The 16,058-nt window shown below is 39.5% G+C and overlaps 1 protein-coding gene across 2 annotated transcripts; it reads left to right on the forward strand.

Moving 5' to 3' along the window:
• Positions 1–5,922: 5,922 nt before the first annotated feature.
• mpl (MPL proto-oncogene, thrombopoietin receptor) lies at positions 5,923–13,602 on the forward strand. Of its 2 annotated transcripts, none has more exons than XM_019894356.1 (12): positions 5,923–6,142; positions 6,219–6,339; positions 6,586–6,761; positions 7,042–7,199; positions 7,795–7,945; positions 9,834–9,948; positions 10,130–10,254; positions 10,718–10,860; positions 11,424–11,583; positions 11,750–11,831; positions 11,963–12,050; positions 12,144–13,602. In XM_019894356.1, the coding sequence occupies exons 1-12, from the start codon at positions 5,959–5,961 to the stop codon at positions 12,603–12,605; spliced, it is 1,965 nt and encodes a 654-aa protein (XP_019749915.1). In that variant the 5' UTR covers positions 5,923–5,958; the 3' UTR covers positions 12,606–13,602. The 2 variants fall into 2 exon arrangements, with proteins under 2 accessions (XP_019749915.1, XP_019749914.1); XM_019894355.1 differs by having other exon boundaries at positions 5,924–6,142; positions 10,085–10,254.
• The last annotated feature ends 2,456 nt before the right edge of the window (positions 13,603–16,058 follow it).

Raw genomic sequence — 16,058 nt, forward strand, 5'->3', positions numbered from 1 at the left:
GGGTAGTGATGGGAAAATGAAGCTTCATGATGCTTCATGAACCAGTGGCTGTACTTTTTATTAACTCCTCTAAATGGCACCGTTAGTTTAAAGAAAGGGGATTAAGAAATGACAAGTCAGTGTGCTTCCAGGCCCGTGTTGAACGGTGCCATCTCGAGGAGTAAAAAAAAATAATAATAACTGCTTCATGAAGCATCTTGAAGCTTCATTTTCCCATCACTTGTAATGGAAAATCATTCCTGAAACATATTATACAGCTTTTATGTAACCTATTGAGACATAGCTGTACAGTATATACAAATGTACATTTTTTTTCTTTTTATAAATGAATGATTGAATCATTTACTACATTTCTGCCTACGGTGTCAGATTGTTCCTCAAATTGTGACCTAAAATGTTCAATTAAACTTGTACATCCTGTGTACCTTGTACCTTATCTTGTAATGTCTGCCATTTAACCATGCGTGCGAGAATGTCCTTGGTTGAGAATGTACAGTACAGAATGTTTTTAATTTACGCTCACTGAATAAATCTTTTGATATGTAAACTACAACTATTCTTACTTTTTTTCAGCTTTTCTATTGGCGTTTATTGTCTTTGCATAATTCACCAGGACAAAACACACAAAATGTTTTGTTGAAACAGAAGTGTGTTATTGTTATTAAATATAATACTTTTAAAAAAAGGGAACATCAATTAATAATTAAAATTTGTTGGCAAAACATAGCAGTCCCTTGCTTTCATGTCACAGGTATTATGATTTGTAAAAACCTTCATTTTGAAAATGCTGCATTCCAGCAAACATCTCGTATGTAGCTAACAATTGCAATACTGTATTTGTTAGTAGGCACTTTAATGACATTACGTTTCATTTTTTAAGACTCAATATCAATGAATTGGAGAGTTATGTAATATGTAAAATGCATATAAAAGCACATATTTAAACCACTATTACTATATATTTTTAAAAAAGTTTAAAAGCTATAAACCTTTTAACCTTTTCTTTCTTTGATTTTATATATATATATATATAGGGAGAGAGAGAGAGAAAGAATATATATGTAGTATTTTTTTAGTTCTTTTTGAAATATATTTAAAAATTTGCTGTTCTGAAAGCCACCAATGTCATGTCATCTTTTCTTTGAGTTTTGACAAGTTTTTCTCTGTGTTTTTGCATGTGTGAATACTAGAAGAGTGACATTCCATCCCGATGTATCATTACCAAACAAGTCATTTTAAACTTGTGCGGATTTATTTTGCACATTTTCCCCACTCACTAAACGTAAGCATTATGGCAACTTTTGTTGAGGGTCCAACACTTATCTCCGCGGTTGCCTTAAGCCGATGTGTCATTGGGTTTCCTTTCTCCATAAACAAACTACAATGTCGGAAGTGTCTGTCAAACATGGCTTTCCTGATGACTTCCGCAAAGACCACTGCTCAACTATAAGAAGCAAAAAGGCATTTGTGCCTTCTCTGTGAGACAATCCGTGAAAGTACCAAACAAACCCTAAATACATATGGAGTATGACCCTGTCCAAATATAATTAGATTTGATTTTAGTGAAGCAGTACATTTCCATTGAGCAACAAGCAGTGACAGAAAAAAACATCATTTTGCAAGATGATCCCCCAGAAATGGTTGAGCATAGGTACAGTGCCTTGAAAAAATATACAAACTCTGAAGTTTTATTCGCATTTTGTGACAATCACAAACATAATGATTCCCCAGAAATGGTTGAGCAGAGGTACAGTGCCTTGAAAAAATATACAAACCCTTGGAAGTTTTATTCGCATTTTGTGACAATCACAAACATGGGTGTATTTTGTTGAGATTTTATGTAATAGATCAACACAAAGTGGCACGTAATTGTGAGGTGGGGTGAAAATGACAGACGGTTTTCAGAATCTGAGGCAAACATACATCTGAAAAAGTGTGGTTTGCATTTGTCTTCAGCCCTCTGTGTTCTGATACCCCTAAAGTCAATCCAGTGAAATCAATTTCTTTCAGAAGTGAAGTCCCCTAATTAGATAATGGAGTCCAGTTATATGAAATCTTATCTCAGTATCCACATGCTTCATACATTACACTTCTTCTGTGAAGGCCTCAGCAGTTTGTTAACAAACACCAGTGAACAGCGACATCATGAATACTGAAGAACTCACCAGACAGATCAGCGATAAAGATATGGAAACGTTTACATGTGGTTACATTATACAAAGTAAAAAAACATCAGAAATTTTGAACTTCTCAAGCAGTACTGTTCAATCCACTGACAGAGCACTGGTCAGAGAAGCAGCCAAAAGTCCCCTGGTCACTCTGGATCTCAGGTGGGAGAATCTGTCCACGGGGCAACCAGATTTGTGCAGTCTACAAATCTGGCCTTGAGGGAAGAGGACCAAGAAAAGAGGCTTTGCTGAAAGAAAGCCATTAGAATTCCCATTTGTCATGATGGGTACAGTACACTAAAAAACATTCGGAAGGTGCTTTGGTTGCATCAGACCAAAGCAGAAGTTTTTTGGACCTACATGTGGAAGCGCCGTGGGTGGCAGAAAAATTAACACTGCTCATCCACCTGAACACAGCATCCTGACTGTGAAACATGGTGGTGGCAACATCATGTTGTGGGGTTGCTTTTCTTCCACATGAATGGGAAAATTGTTGATGTGAAGATAAATGTAGCAAAATACAGAAAAATCCTGGAAGAAAATCTGTTGGAGCCTGCAAAAGAGTTAAGATTGGGAATGAGATTCACCCCGCATTAAGACAGTGCCGCTTAATAAATGGTTTGGATTAATAATATTAATATGTTGGAATGGCCTTAGTCACAATTCAATCCTAAATCCTAGTGAGCATCTGTGGCAAGGCTTGAAATTTGATGTTCACAGATGCTATCCATCCAAACATCATTTTGCAAACAAGAATGAGCAATAATGTCAGTGTCAATATTGCAGGGAAAGGCGGCGCTACAAAGTATTGATGAAAAAACGGCTCAATACAAATGCACACCACATTTTTCAGATATTTATTTGCCTCAAAAACTATGTATCATTTCTATTCCACTTCACAATTTTACGTGCTACTTTGTGTTGGTTGATCATACACTGTTAAATCTCAATTTAAAAAAAAGTTTGTGGTTGTAAGGTGACAAAACGTGAAAAGGTTATATGAGCACTTTTTCAAGGCACAGTATCGACACCACCAGGGTTTACTCAGATGAAATGTGATTGATTTAGATTTACAGTCTGCAGAAAAAGTCCATCTGGAGAAATGATTGCCACAAAACCTGATAGAGAGTAAACAAATATGTGATATAAAATTTGATGTGATTACAATGAAAAAAAGTGAGCTGTGATATAGCAAAAGTCAACTGTAATTCAGTTTCATTCATCAGTCTGTTCATTTTCTATAGTTCTTGTCCTCCTTAGATCACACCTTAGTGAAGGATAAATGAAGCTTCATGAAGCACTTGAATATTTTTGACTTCTCTAGATGGCACTCTTGGTTTAAAGCGACAGTGCAAATTTGGTAAATTTCTATTGCACTAGATCACCATCTAGATGAGTACAGAAAAAGTAAAAGTGCTTCTTGAAGCTTCATTTTGTCATTACTATTTTACAGGTAAACTGGAGCTTATCACAGTTGATTTTGGGTGAAAAGCAGAGTACACCCCGGACTAGTCACCAGTCATTTGCAGGACACTTAAAGACAAACAGGCACACACACGCATACATTTACATCTGTGGCCAATTTCAACTCTGGTTATCCTAAAGTGCACTTTTGTGGGATTTAGTAAAAAGCTGGAGTATCCACCGATAACCCACACAGAGAGAAATTGTTAACCCTACACCGCAAGGCCAGAGTTGAGATTTGAACCCAGAACCTCAGAACTGTGAGGCAAATAGTGCTTCCCACATTTAAATTCTATTGCAGCGAATGACAAGTTTCAAAAGTAGTTTTTGAACCACGTTTCTTGTATAAACCATGCCGCTTTTTAACATAAAACATATGTATTCACAAAATGTGACCTGAGTGTTTAACCCGTCACAAAGGTAAACACAGCAAGCACACAAAGTGGTCAGCTCTTTCCAAGGCCTGTGAAGCAGCTGTGCATTCGAGGGCACATCATAAATGAGTTTAGCCATAAACATATAGCCCTGTGCCTAGAGAAGGAATTCAACCTGGGGCCTCCAGCACCCCCCGCGACCCTTGTGAGGGTAAGCGGATCGGAAAATCGGATGCAAAATGTTTTAAATTCACACAAATTAATTTAACTCCTGTCTTTCGGCTTCAATATCTCCAGTATTCATATTGTGTTTTTAACCTTTCAAATTCCAAGCCATTCTTCAGTTCGACCCAAAGGCCGCAGGCTGGAGACGACCACGAGGGAAGCCCCGCACTAGATGGCTCGACGTCGTTGCGGGCGACCTCCAACAACAAGGAGTTGCTGTGGAGGATGCAGAACAGCTGGCACAAGACCGCCGGCACTGGAAAAACCTGGTTCATCTGGTCGGCTCAACGCACAGGGACGGGACCCCCGGACCTTCGCTGGAGCACTAACTAACTAACTAACTAAATTCCAACTTGTTTGCACAATTTGTTTGTAAAACAACCGTAAAAACAAACAAACAAAAAATACCCATAGTATATTCTCAGCACAGTACCACCTTTTTTCTTTTATTCCTAATGGTAGTCTTTCTACAGCCAGAAGAGGGGCTAAATAATTTAAAAATTAAAAAATAAATGCCACTACTATTGACACTGAAACAGTTTTGAACCATGTTACGAACATTTTCTAAATGATTTATGTTATTATGTAGCCCTATATTTAAAACACAGGTACATTAAAATTTCAATATTCCACCTTTATAGACAAGAACTGATAGGGCACTATAAAAGTATTCTGGACATAATGTGAAAATGGTGAATATGAAAGGGAGAAATCTGCATAGCTTTAATTTTTTTTCCCTGAATTACGGTTTCACCAATAGATGTCGGTCTTGGCCCATGAAACTCTCGAAAATGTCGGCATAGTTGTGTTTTTTTTCCCGAATTACGGTTTCACCAATAGATGTCGGCCCATGAAACTCTCGAAAATGTCGGCATAGTTGTTGCGTGTAAAACAACTTTGTCTCGAAACATTCCATTTAAATTTCATAGCATAATCAATGTGTAGGTCACAACATTTCCACAACAGTGTCTTGGCTTGTTTTTGGCAAGCGTGTATGTATTGAAAAAACCGAATGAAAGAGAAGGGACTCGGGGTCACAAAGGTAGACCGACCAGAGGTCCGCACAGGAGATGAATCTTTTTTTTTTGCGTAAATCAGCCTACATTATTTTTATATACCATATATTTATTAACTTACAACGTACAAATCGTTATTATAAGTACGATATACTGTACTGTTATTTATATAATTCCCATTATGATTTTTTACGAGCTTGAGTTTTTTGTTGCCTCTTGGTGTCCTACGCTCAGTGAGCGTTCAGCGGATGCCGAGCGCCATGCCTGACCGGAGTACCCGGAGAAAACCCACATGCAAACTCTGCACAGGAAGGTTGGAGCCCAGAATCGAACCCTGGACCTTTGCACTGTGAGGCGGACGTGTGAACCAGTTGATGACCGTGCCGCCCGAACAACAATATGAATAATCTATTTATTCATGTGTTTATTTATTCTATTCATGAACCCTTCATAAGGCTACCCTTAAAATGTACAGTTTATTATGCTGCTTGTTTCCCTAAATTTGAGAGATAACAGCTTGTGCTACACTGTGTAAGTATGACCTGCTACTTACTATATAAACTTCCACACTGCTTCACCACACATGCACAAGTGTGCCCTCTCACACACCTCTGTACACACACACACAGACACGTGCGCGAGCAGACACACGTGCACACGCCTACTCACACATTTCCTTCTCCACCCTCACTGAGTCAAAACACCCATGACATGACAACAAATACATACAAGCATGTGCTGGTTTTACTGGAGGGCGGCGGATTATTCAAACTACCTCCCTACATCATGAAATTGACCAACATGAGGAACGTACTCTTTGGCATGTGGATGCAATTGCTTTGTGTGCTTTGGATATGTAGCAAGTATGTGACTGGCATTCATCTTTCACAAGATGGTAAGACTAAATATGAATCCTGAATTATGTCAAATATTTTGCAAACATCTCTTCATAGTTAAAATGTTTGGGGCAGATATTTACCTCCTGAGGGAAGAAGATGACCCGAAATGTTTCACTAGGACAGAAGAGGATTTCACCTGCTTTTTTGAGACCCCAGACAATGGGACTTACAATTTGCTCTACTACATTGGCGAGTATGTTGCAAAAATAGCTAATTTTTTTTTTTAGTCGATGACCTGCTGGCTTATTATTGTCAAAAAACTATCTGCCTGGTATTGTGTGTTATTTGCATACAAATAAATGTGTAGTACGAGTAAGCATTTCGTAAATAACAGTAGGCTTCTTTTGGTACCTGTTGGTGCCTGTTGAATTTGACACTACTGTTACATTATACTAAATACAAGTAAATTGCAGCAATGATGTATGTCATCACGATCAAGGTCGGGAGAGAGAAGATGTGAATTGTTGACCCAGAGAACAAAAGAAGGAGCATGGCTCCATATCTGCTCATTTCCTGATAAGGATGTTGTCATATTTGTGGATATACACCTCCAAGTGGTGGAGTGCAACAACAACACCAGAATCTACAGCCGCAACGTCAGTGTGGAAGACCACAGTAAGACTAGTATTTTCCCTAAACTCAACACTTTCATGCCTAAGCAAGTCATTTAATGTTGTTCATTCGAGGACTGTCCGTATGTCATTATCACACAGTTTCCAGCAGGTTGTACGATTGGACAGGTTTGGTCAGAAATGAAAAAAAAAAACATTATTGTGTCGTGTCTAGTAGTGTACAGTGGTACATCCCCATTTTTAATTTTTTTTATTATTTTTTTAATGTAAACTCATGTGAATTACAAACTATTCTGTTTTCCCTGCTTCTAATTGGTCTTTAGTTCTCCTGGATGCCCCCTTCAATGTGCTTTTACACCATAATGGGAAACCTGGGCAGATGCTGGTTTCGTGCCTCACAAATGTGCCAAAATACTGGGAGGATAAGCTACAATATAGGATGCGATACATCTCCAAGGGGATTGGAGAGAGGACCAAAGAGGTATTTACAAGTCTTTATAAAAAAATCCACATTTATGTGCACAAGTAGTCGTGGTCTCTGAATCAAGTGTGAAATTACACAACCAAGCGAATCTGTTGTCGCCGTTTGTGTCTTTCTCCAAAAAAGTGTCTGTACGCACATGGTTCAAAATGTTGCCAAATTGTGACATCATACTTCAGTCAATTTACATATTAAAGTTTATTCCTCCGTGATTTTCTGGCAGACTATACAGAAGCATGATCATGTCAAAGCTAAAAGGTAGGCAGAACTGCAGTGTTAGCACAGAATACCGTTCGCTAACAACTTTGAGCCAGAATCGAATCCTGCACCTTTGCCCTGTGAGGCGAATGTGCTGACAAGTCGACCACACCCTGCCCTCTTTTGAGTATCGTGACTAAATAATGTCAGAGACTTTTTATTCAGACAGCTTGGATCGGTTTTCAATAAGTTTAATACACAGTATGCCTCATAAAGTATATTTTCTGCGACTGGTAAACCTTACAAAAACATGTACTGTTAATGGTAAAAAGTGTCTTCCACAAAAAACAACGGGCTGGTGCCTGTCTAAATTATTTGTTTACATTTGTTCCTACAGAGAATTGATAAGTTGGATGACTCCCTGGTGTCTCTAGTCCCAGGAGAAGAGGTCCAAGTCCAGGTTGCAGTCAAGTGTGCTAATATAGAGAGCGCCGGACACTGGAGCCACTGGTCAGACCCCGTGAGGGATGTGGTACCACAAAGCGCAGGTGTGTTGAGAGAGGAGGAACGTAGGTGTGAGTGTAGTTCTACGAAGGCAATTGATTGAACTCATTGGAAACAATTGGAAAGTGATGAGTAACATTTTCTATTTTCATATGACCATTAATTTACCTTACACTGAAAAAAATGGTGTGTTGACTTGACTCCATTTTATTTTGTCAAGTGGTTGCATAAAACAAAATGATCTGGATCCAGACACCCTTTTTTAAAAGTAGATGTATCGTCTTCCTAAAAATGTACCCGTATCTGGAGCCAGATGAGTAAATTCAACATTTTTCAGGATAGTCCCATTTGGATTTTTGGGGGGATCAAATCTCGTTCAAAATTCTTAGAATTGAAAATCTGCAGACAATCCCTGAATCAGGCAGAGGGCAAGACAAAGAATATGTAGCACACAATCTGAACTTTAGAGGCACATGCACAGATAGTCCCGAGTGGCGCTCAAGGGCAGGTCCTTTTGCCATGGATGAGAAATGTGCCCATTTTTGCTGGAGCCCTTTTACCCCCTTCATTCAGCAATCCTTAATAAATAAATAAAATAAATAACCATGACTCCCCCCAATTCCAACCAAAAGTGTTTTGATATCTGGCGGGCAAATATTTGAGTTCTTGGGAGGATTGTACCCCTTGCTCTCAGATGCACAGTTAATAACAGTGACAGTGTGCAATGCCTGCATTGTGGTGAGTGAGTGGTGAGACGGGGAGAGTAATACAGACAGACAGATGAAGCATTCATTCAAACACAGTTTGACTGTTTTACAAACTTTGGTTTTATTTCATTTAAAATATTGATTATTTTTTTTGTGCAACCTTGAAGAATCAAAAAACCTGACCGCAAATATTTTGCAGTTGAAGATCAAGTAGCTCTCAAAATAAAACGCTGAAAATGGAAGCAATCCAAAAATATTTCATAAATAATTACAGCAACCAGGCCAAAAGTCTATTGCATAAAACAGACGTCAAACATCTTCCAGGAGATGGCACCATGAAGGGTGCCTCCCTCAAGTAGCTGAATTGCCTTCCCTTGCTTCTTTCACACCCTTGTAAAAGATTCATCCATCCATCCATTTTCTAATGAGCTTATCCTCACGAGGGTCGCGGGCATGCTGGAGCCTATTCCAGCTGTCTTCAGGCAGAGGCGGGGGACACCCCGAACTGGTTGCCACACATAGACAAACAACCATTCGTGCTCACAATCACCCTGAGGGACGATTTCTATTAACCTGCCATGGATGTTTTTGGAATGTGGGAAGAAAGTGGAGTACCCGCAGAAAACCCACACAGGCACGGGGAGAGCATGCAAACTCCACACATGCTGGCCTGGAATCGAACCCTGCACCTCTGCACTGTGAGGCAGATATGTTAGCAAATAGTTGTTACATTTTTACTAATTGCATATATTTTAGTTTAGCTTGAGTAATTTTTGCCCTTTATTACTTTTTTTCATCACTTGAATGACCCTTTTCATTAGACTGTGTTGAGTGAGAAAACAAAAATTAGTTACCGGTATATCCTATTGTGGTTTTTTTCTGAATTTTCTGAATCATTTTGGTGATGGGGGGTGAGGGGGGGGGGGTTGTTTTATGGCAGAGCACTTTACCCCAAAATGTCTGCACACGTCCCTGGAACTTGACAAGAGCCTCCTCGGCTGTCTTGTGTTAGTATTCAAAATCTTTTATTAAAAATTTGATAGAAAACAATCTCAGTGAGCAGTTTTGATAAGAACAGACCTGAAAATTTTAGCCGTATTCATTTCAACCTGGATTAAGTTCTTTGAAACATTGATATGAAGACAATACCCATGCAGATGAATCGTTCTCCAATATTTTCATTTCGCGATGCAGTCATTCAAAAGTCAGCCACTTCTCTCTACAGATGACATTTCACTCATGTGCGACACCTCGGATCTGCAAACCATCACCTGTCGGTGGAACAGCAGCAGATACGGCAAATCAAGTGCTTGCAAACTTTTCAATAAGATGCATCTCAGGTAGCAATTGAATTCCTCTCATTTAGTCAAAACGTGCACAGCCACCTTTATACCACATTTAGTCCCTGGGGCTAAAGTGACCACCGATGTTGGTTATGTTTCTCTGATATTTGACATGAAATTAAATGTCTTGCAGTGAGACTTTGGGCTGGACTGATTGGATAGAATGTGTGAATGACAGGAACTTGACTGACCAGTGCAGTTTTCAGGGAGACAAGTCCATAAAAGTCCAAGTCAAACTCAGCACTGCTGCATTTCCACTCAGCAGGACCTTTTACACCAAAGAGTTCACGTTGAGAAACATCAGTGAGTGAATTTAAGTTTAAATTTCTTGACCAATAGAATTAATATTAGCTAAAGATAACGGAACACATATAAATTAGTCTCTTTTGGTGACATTTTGTATGCAGCACTTAGATTGCAATGTCAATGAAATGGATGATACACTATCCAGTGAATGCAAAACATTTTCACCATTTATTTTTACTTTACTCAAATCCTATTTCAAGTCTATATTGCTACTAATTCACATGACTTTAGAATTTTGAAGTTAGCCAAATATTCTGTCACAATTCTAACAGTGTGTCAGTGACACACGTTAAAGTAATTAACCCTTTCACGCACCTTGTAACCTAATAACATGATAAACTGTCCACTGTAGTAACTGAAAGGGTTAATAATAGTATTCATAATTACGCCAACTTGTCTTCAAGTGTATACAGTGTTTGTGATGACTTTGTATAGAATTGTGTGTCCCTTTTAATTTTAGTTAAAACAAAGCCACCAACTCATCTGAGAGGATTACTGGAGAAAGAAAAGTTGTGCTTGATGTGGGAAGCCCCTCTTATGGCGCTGTCATCCCATCTGCAATATGAAGTTGGCTGCCAAATCAGAGAGAGCAAAGGATGGCTGGTAGGATGTGGTACTTTCTACATTTGAAAGCGAGCTGGGGTTGTTCGTCTCGCCCAGAGGTGCAGGGTTTGATTTCAGGCACCGCTTGCTGTGTGGAGTTTGCATGTTCTCCCCGTGCCTGCGTGAGTTTTCTCCGGGTACTCCGGTTTTCTCCCACAATCCCAGAACATGCATGACAGGCTAAATTGAACACTCTCAATTGTCCCTCGGTGTGAGTGTGAGCGCAAATGATTGTTTGTCTATGTGTGCCCTGCGATTGGCTGGCAACCAGTTTAGGATGTACACCCCACCTACTGCCCGAAAACAGCTGGTATAGGCTCCAGCACACCCCGCAACCTACTCAGTGGATCAGAAAATGGGTGGATGGGTTGATGTTTGGGGGAGTTGAAACAAAAACAGCACTGCATGGGTTTAAAACAATTTCAGAAGTCAGGGTGTATTACCGGTAATTACAATTACAGTACATTAAAAAATGAGTCTAGTAAATTGAATTTAATAAAGAATGTGTTGATGAATGAATTTAACACTGAATATTGAAGCCACATCCATAAATGTTTCCTCAGTTGACTTCCCCCAAGGGCCCGGCTACTGGTACATGTCTGGAGGTTCCCCCAAATATCCGATACAGAGTGAAGATTAGAACTAAACCTAATGGATCCTTTTATTCTGGTCACTGGAGTGAATGGTCAAACCTTCTCACTGGGAAAACTCCTGCTGACATAGGTAAGCTCCCTCTGTTGCTGCATGACCTGTGCCCTATTCATTTTTTTCATTTTTTAAAGTCTGCAATGATTGGCTGAGATAAACAAAACAAAACAAAACAAAAAAAAAACTCATATTGAGTTATTGCTTTGGATACCGATATCAGATTATGATGTGCCTTTTACAGACAGTTTACTCATGACTTGCATCCCTGCCACACTACTGGTAGCTGTTGTCATCCTCATCTCTTTGGGTTTTACATACTTCCGGTAAGACTTTACAATTTCCTATCCAGTATGGATTACAATGTGATATTCAGTCCTTAGCTTTAGTAAATATAACAATTTTCTCTGACCATATCATTCATCACTATGTGCTTTTATGATGATGTTGTTCACAGCAAGCTCAAGCAATGTTTTTGGCCGCCAGTGCCGAACCTGGACAAAGTCCTTCAAGGCTTTCTGACTGAGATCAACTTGCAGAAATGGGTAATTTGAGTATTTATGTGTGTACGTTGTTTGAAAAACGCTACTTTGTAGCACTCCATGCCTTGGAAAATATTTTGTATACTCACACTACAGGACCCTCCAGTTCCTGCAAAGCAATACTTTGAAGACGTGACTTCTTCTATCGTGGAGGTCATGTCTCAGGATGAGGTCTCAGGGTTGGGTAAGGCATACCAGGAATCTACGCAGTGTCTGTCGTCAGAGCAAGGCCACCACACCGGAGACCAGGAAGAGGGACACCCTAGAACGGAACTGAAATTGTATCCAGACTATGTGACTCTGAACAGAGAGAGTCTTATTATTTGTTCAACAGGAAACAAATACGTCTATGAGCAGCTTGGGGAGATGAGAGGCCCAGGGGTGGAGGGAGAGCTTCTTCCAAATACATGTCACCGTTTCTGTGTCTCTGATTGCTTGGACACCAACTTCCTAAACCATTCCTACGTGCCTTTTTCCAAGCCTGCAGCTAGAGCCCATGACAAAGACACTGGTCAAAGGGGACCAGGAAACCTCTATACTAACCTGGCCTGCAGATAAATTTATCGCCCTGACAGTAGATTGCCGCTGTACCAGGTCCATTAAACAGGACAGACTGTATCTGAGCTCACTGTAATACGGTTCCTTGAATAAGTATTCAAATGTTCCAAATTTTCACATTTTACGTCCCAGACGTATTCTGGAATGGAAGAAATGATCGTCTTCCCCCAAATTCTACACAAAATGTATGATAATGACAGTTAGATTTTTTTTCAAGGTTATGTAAAGCATATGCATGATGTCCTGTTGTAAAATAAGTCCCAGACAAGAGGATTAGCCTCACTGGTGAAAACGTTTGTCTAGAACACTGTGGGCAAAATACGGCTTGGGGGCCACATCCGGCCCATCCAGTCTCTGACTGGCCATCACAGGGACCATTACATTAACTATGTAATATATAAACTATGCATCGCTTTTATTTTGTCGTTTTATTTCAAGTTCACAAATGTAGACGCTACTACAAGCAAGGTAGCGAGCAAGAGCAATGATTTGGTGATGTTTTCGCTAAACTTTGAGGTTTGACGGTTCCCTCCAGTAATTATTTTTGCAGAAAATAGATAGGCAAAAATGACATCAGTGGTCCTAATGTTGGCAACATTCTCGTTTCCTTCACAGTGGAGAGAAGAGGGCCAAGAAGATTTTGCCTGACAGTAATGAGTGCAAATCTACAATTTCATACACTGTATTATATTTATTACAGGTTATCACTGTCAATACTAGGTAATAATATATCTTTCATATACTGTGTTTGGGAGTGCTGACTGTAGGAATGGCTAATATGAGATAGTACGCAAAATAAATGCCATCATTTTTAAAGTGTAAAGCTTTTATAGGCTCTTAAAGACCATGTATCATTTTGTTTAAAGTTTGTATTTCTGAATTAGTCGTACCATATCGACACACGTAGCAATTTAGTGTAACAAGGTATAATGTTTTTTCAAAATACATTAAAGATAATAAAGACAAAGTTGAGGTAAGCATGTTGGCTTGGCCTTCAGCAAGTGTTCCGGTTTCTTATGTTACCCTTTTGCAAAATGAATTGCCTAGACCCTGGTCTAGGACATTATCCAATGCCAGAGGAACACTGGATCTCAATCAGAGTGGCCAACAGGTTCTTGGTCCCATCTTGGACCCATGTTATCTTTCTCCTGATTGTTTGTTTTGTCCGGGGAAGAAGTGGTAACTCCAGGAAATGTCCTGGTCATTCCAAATTATTCACCGAATTTACATTATTTTTGTTGAAAAATAATTGAGAACACTTTTTCTTTTTTTTTTTTAAGGGCCATTTTTACTTCAATCCATTTCTGAATATGGTTGGAGCATAAAGGGCCCTATTTTTTTGTGTCCGGCGCAATTCTAGCGCGAAGTGCGTAATTGTGCATATGGGTGAAGTTTTCTTTTCTTTTGGTATTTTTGTAAATGGGCGCAGTTAGAAATCGACGATTGCGTCATTGGAGGAGTGAACCATCAGATACTTGTGCTTAAAAGGCTAAAACTGTTCCGTTATGCTAACTGATTTAGTTGAAGCAAGGATGTATTTCTATTTTAATATTACAGTATATATTGTGTGCTGTTTTAATACATTGCTACCTCTCACAAATTAAAGACATCTTTTTTTTAATTAAAAGTGGAAAATTCTGAATTCCAGAAGACATTTTATGAGACTCGGACATGTGTGTGACATCCACATGCTTGTATGCACACATTACAATGTCTGGGCATGCTCATAATGAGCCAATGGATGTTTTCCTGGGGTTTTGTGAGACAATAAAGGTTTTCTTATCTTATGTTATATTAGTAATGGGGAATGGATTGTGACATGATGGCCATAGGTGTTTGATTGGATTCATTTCATTGGGAAATGGGCTGGCCACATAGCATCACTGATTTTCTCATGCAGGAACTTTTGACACGCTCTCACCACATGAGGCCGAGCACCGTCAAAAAGAACGCGGGACCCACTGCAGCAGCATATGTTTTGACAATGGTACCTAAGAGCAGTCAGGGTACGACTGACCAGCACATGGGGGTCTGTGCAGCCGCCTCCAGACTCTTGTCATTTTGTTTGTTGCTTGTGCTTTGCCTGAACCTTTTCTTCTCTGTTGAGCGGGCACGGGGCTTCTTCAAAAGTGAATGGCCAATTCCAATGCTGCGCAGTGTTTGACAGTGAGCACACCCCCAATTTGTGGACTTCAGGCCCTCATAGCACCATCACAGAGCCTGTTCCTGGCAGTTTGAAGAGAAACATGCACATTACCCGGCTTGCTGCAGTTCATTTTGCAGAGCTTTGGCATTGCCCCGCCTATTTCTCCCTCCACAAAGCAGGAGAGAGCGGTCCTACAGCTGGGTTGTTGTCCCTCTGTACCTGTGGTTCTTAACCATGTTCGAGGCACTGAACCCAACCAGTTCTGAGGCACATTCACCAAACCCTTCATTCGTGATAATAGAAATATTTCTTTTAAAAATTCAAGACAGATAAAAACACGTTGATTAAAAACATAAAAAAGTAAATACAATTAGTATAAGTATAAAGTATACGTTTTTTAATTGTGCACAAAATGAACCAGCCAGTGATGGCCAATCGGGTATGTCATAACTAATTGACATGTTGAGTCGGGTATGTCTTAACCTCCATGGCAGAGGCTCTGTCGAACCCCTGAGACTGATTCAGCGAACCCTTAGGGTTCGATCGAACCCTGGTTAAGAAAACAATTGCTCGATGCTGTGTGTATTTGTTAAATCATTTCCACGGCTGCGTCGGTCGTTTTATCGCCACGAGAGGGAGCACGCTGATTGCAAAACAACGATTGCCTTTGGTAAATAACACTGGTCAACACTGTTTTTTTTTTTTAATTTGACATGAAAATAAACTTTGCTATATGATTTTTTTATGTGTGTGCTCATTTTATGTCTGTCCATTACATTTAAGTGGTGTAAGTTATCATATTTGCGTATTTTATTAACTGTTAAAGCATGGGCGTCATTAGGCATATTTTAGGGAGGCTGAAGCCTCCCTAAAAATGTCTTTAGCCCCACTAAATAATTTCATTGCATTATTTAAAAAAAAGTATTATTTATTTTTCCTGTACTTTTGCTAATATATTGCATCAAATTCAATGTAATGTGGCCATTTTAAATTATATTTCGATAACCTGTCATTATTGTGATGTTAAATCTCCCAGGTTTCCTGAACGCAACAGGTGTTGCGTTAGCATTTGACGTGTCTGTCACCATCGCCACATCAAATGCTAACGCAACAACTGACAGTTCATTGCCGAAAGTCAGGTTGAGTCGACAGCATGGATATTCGACAGTTTTTTAGAAAGGTAAATTAAGTATTCAATGCATCCATGCTGGTAAAACTAGTGACTATAGTCCGCTAAAATATCTCCAGTAACAGCAGAAACTGCACTGTAACAAGTGTTCACTTTTGGATAAATTAAGGTGGTGCTT

Source organism: Hippocampus comes, unplaced genomic scaffold (genome assembly GCF_001891065.2).
Source record: "Hippocampus comes isolate QL1 unplaced genomic scaffold, H_comes_QL1_v1.1 scaffold282, whole genome shotgun sequence".
Taxonomy (NCBI): Eukaryota; Metazoa; Chordata; class Actinopteri; order Syngnathiformes; family Syngnathidae; genus Hippocampus; species Hippocampus comes.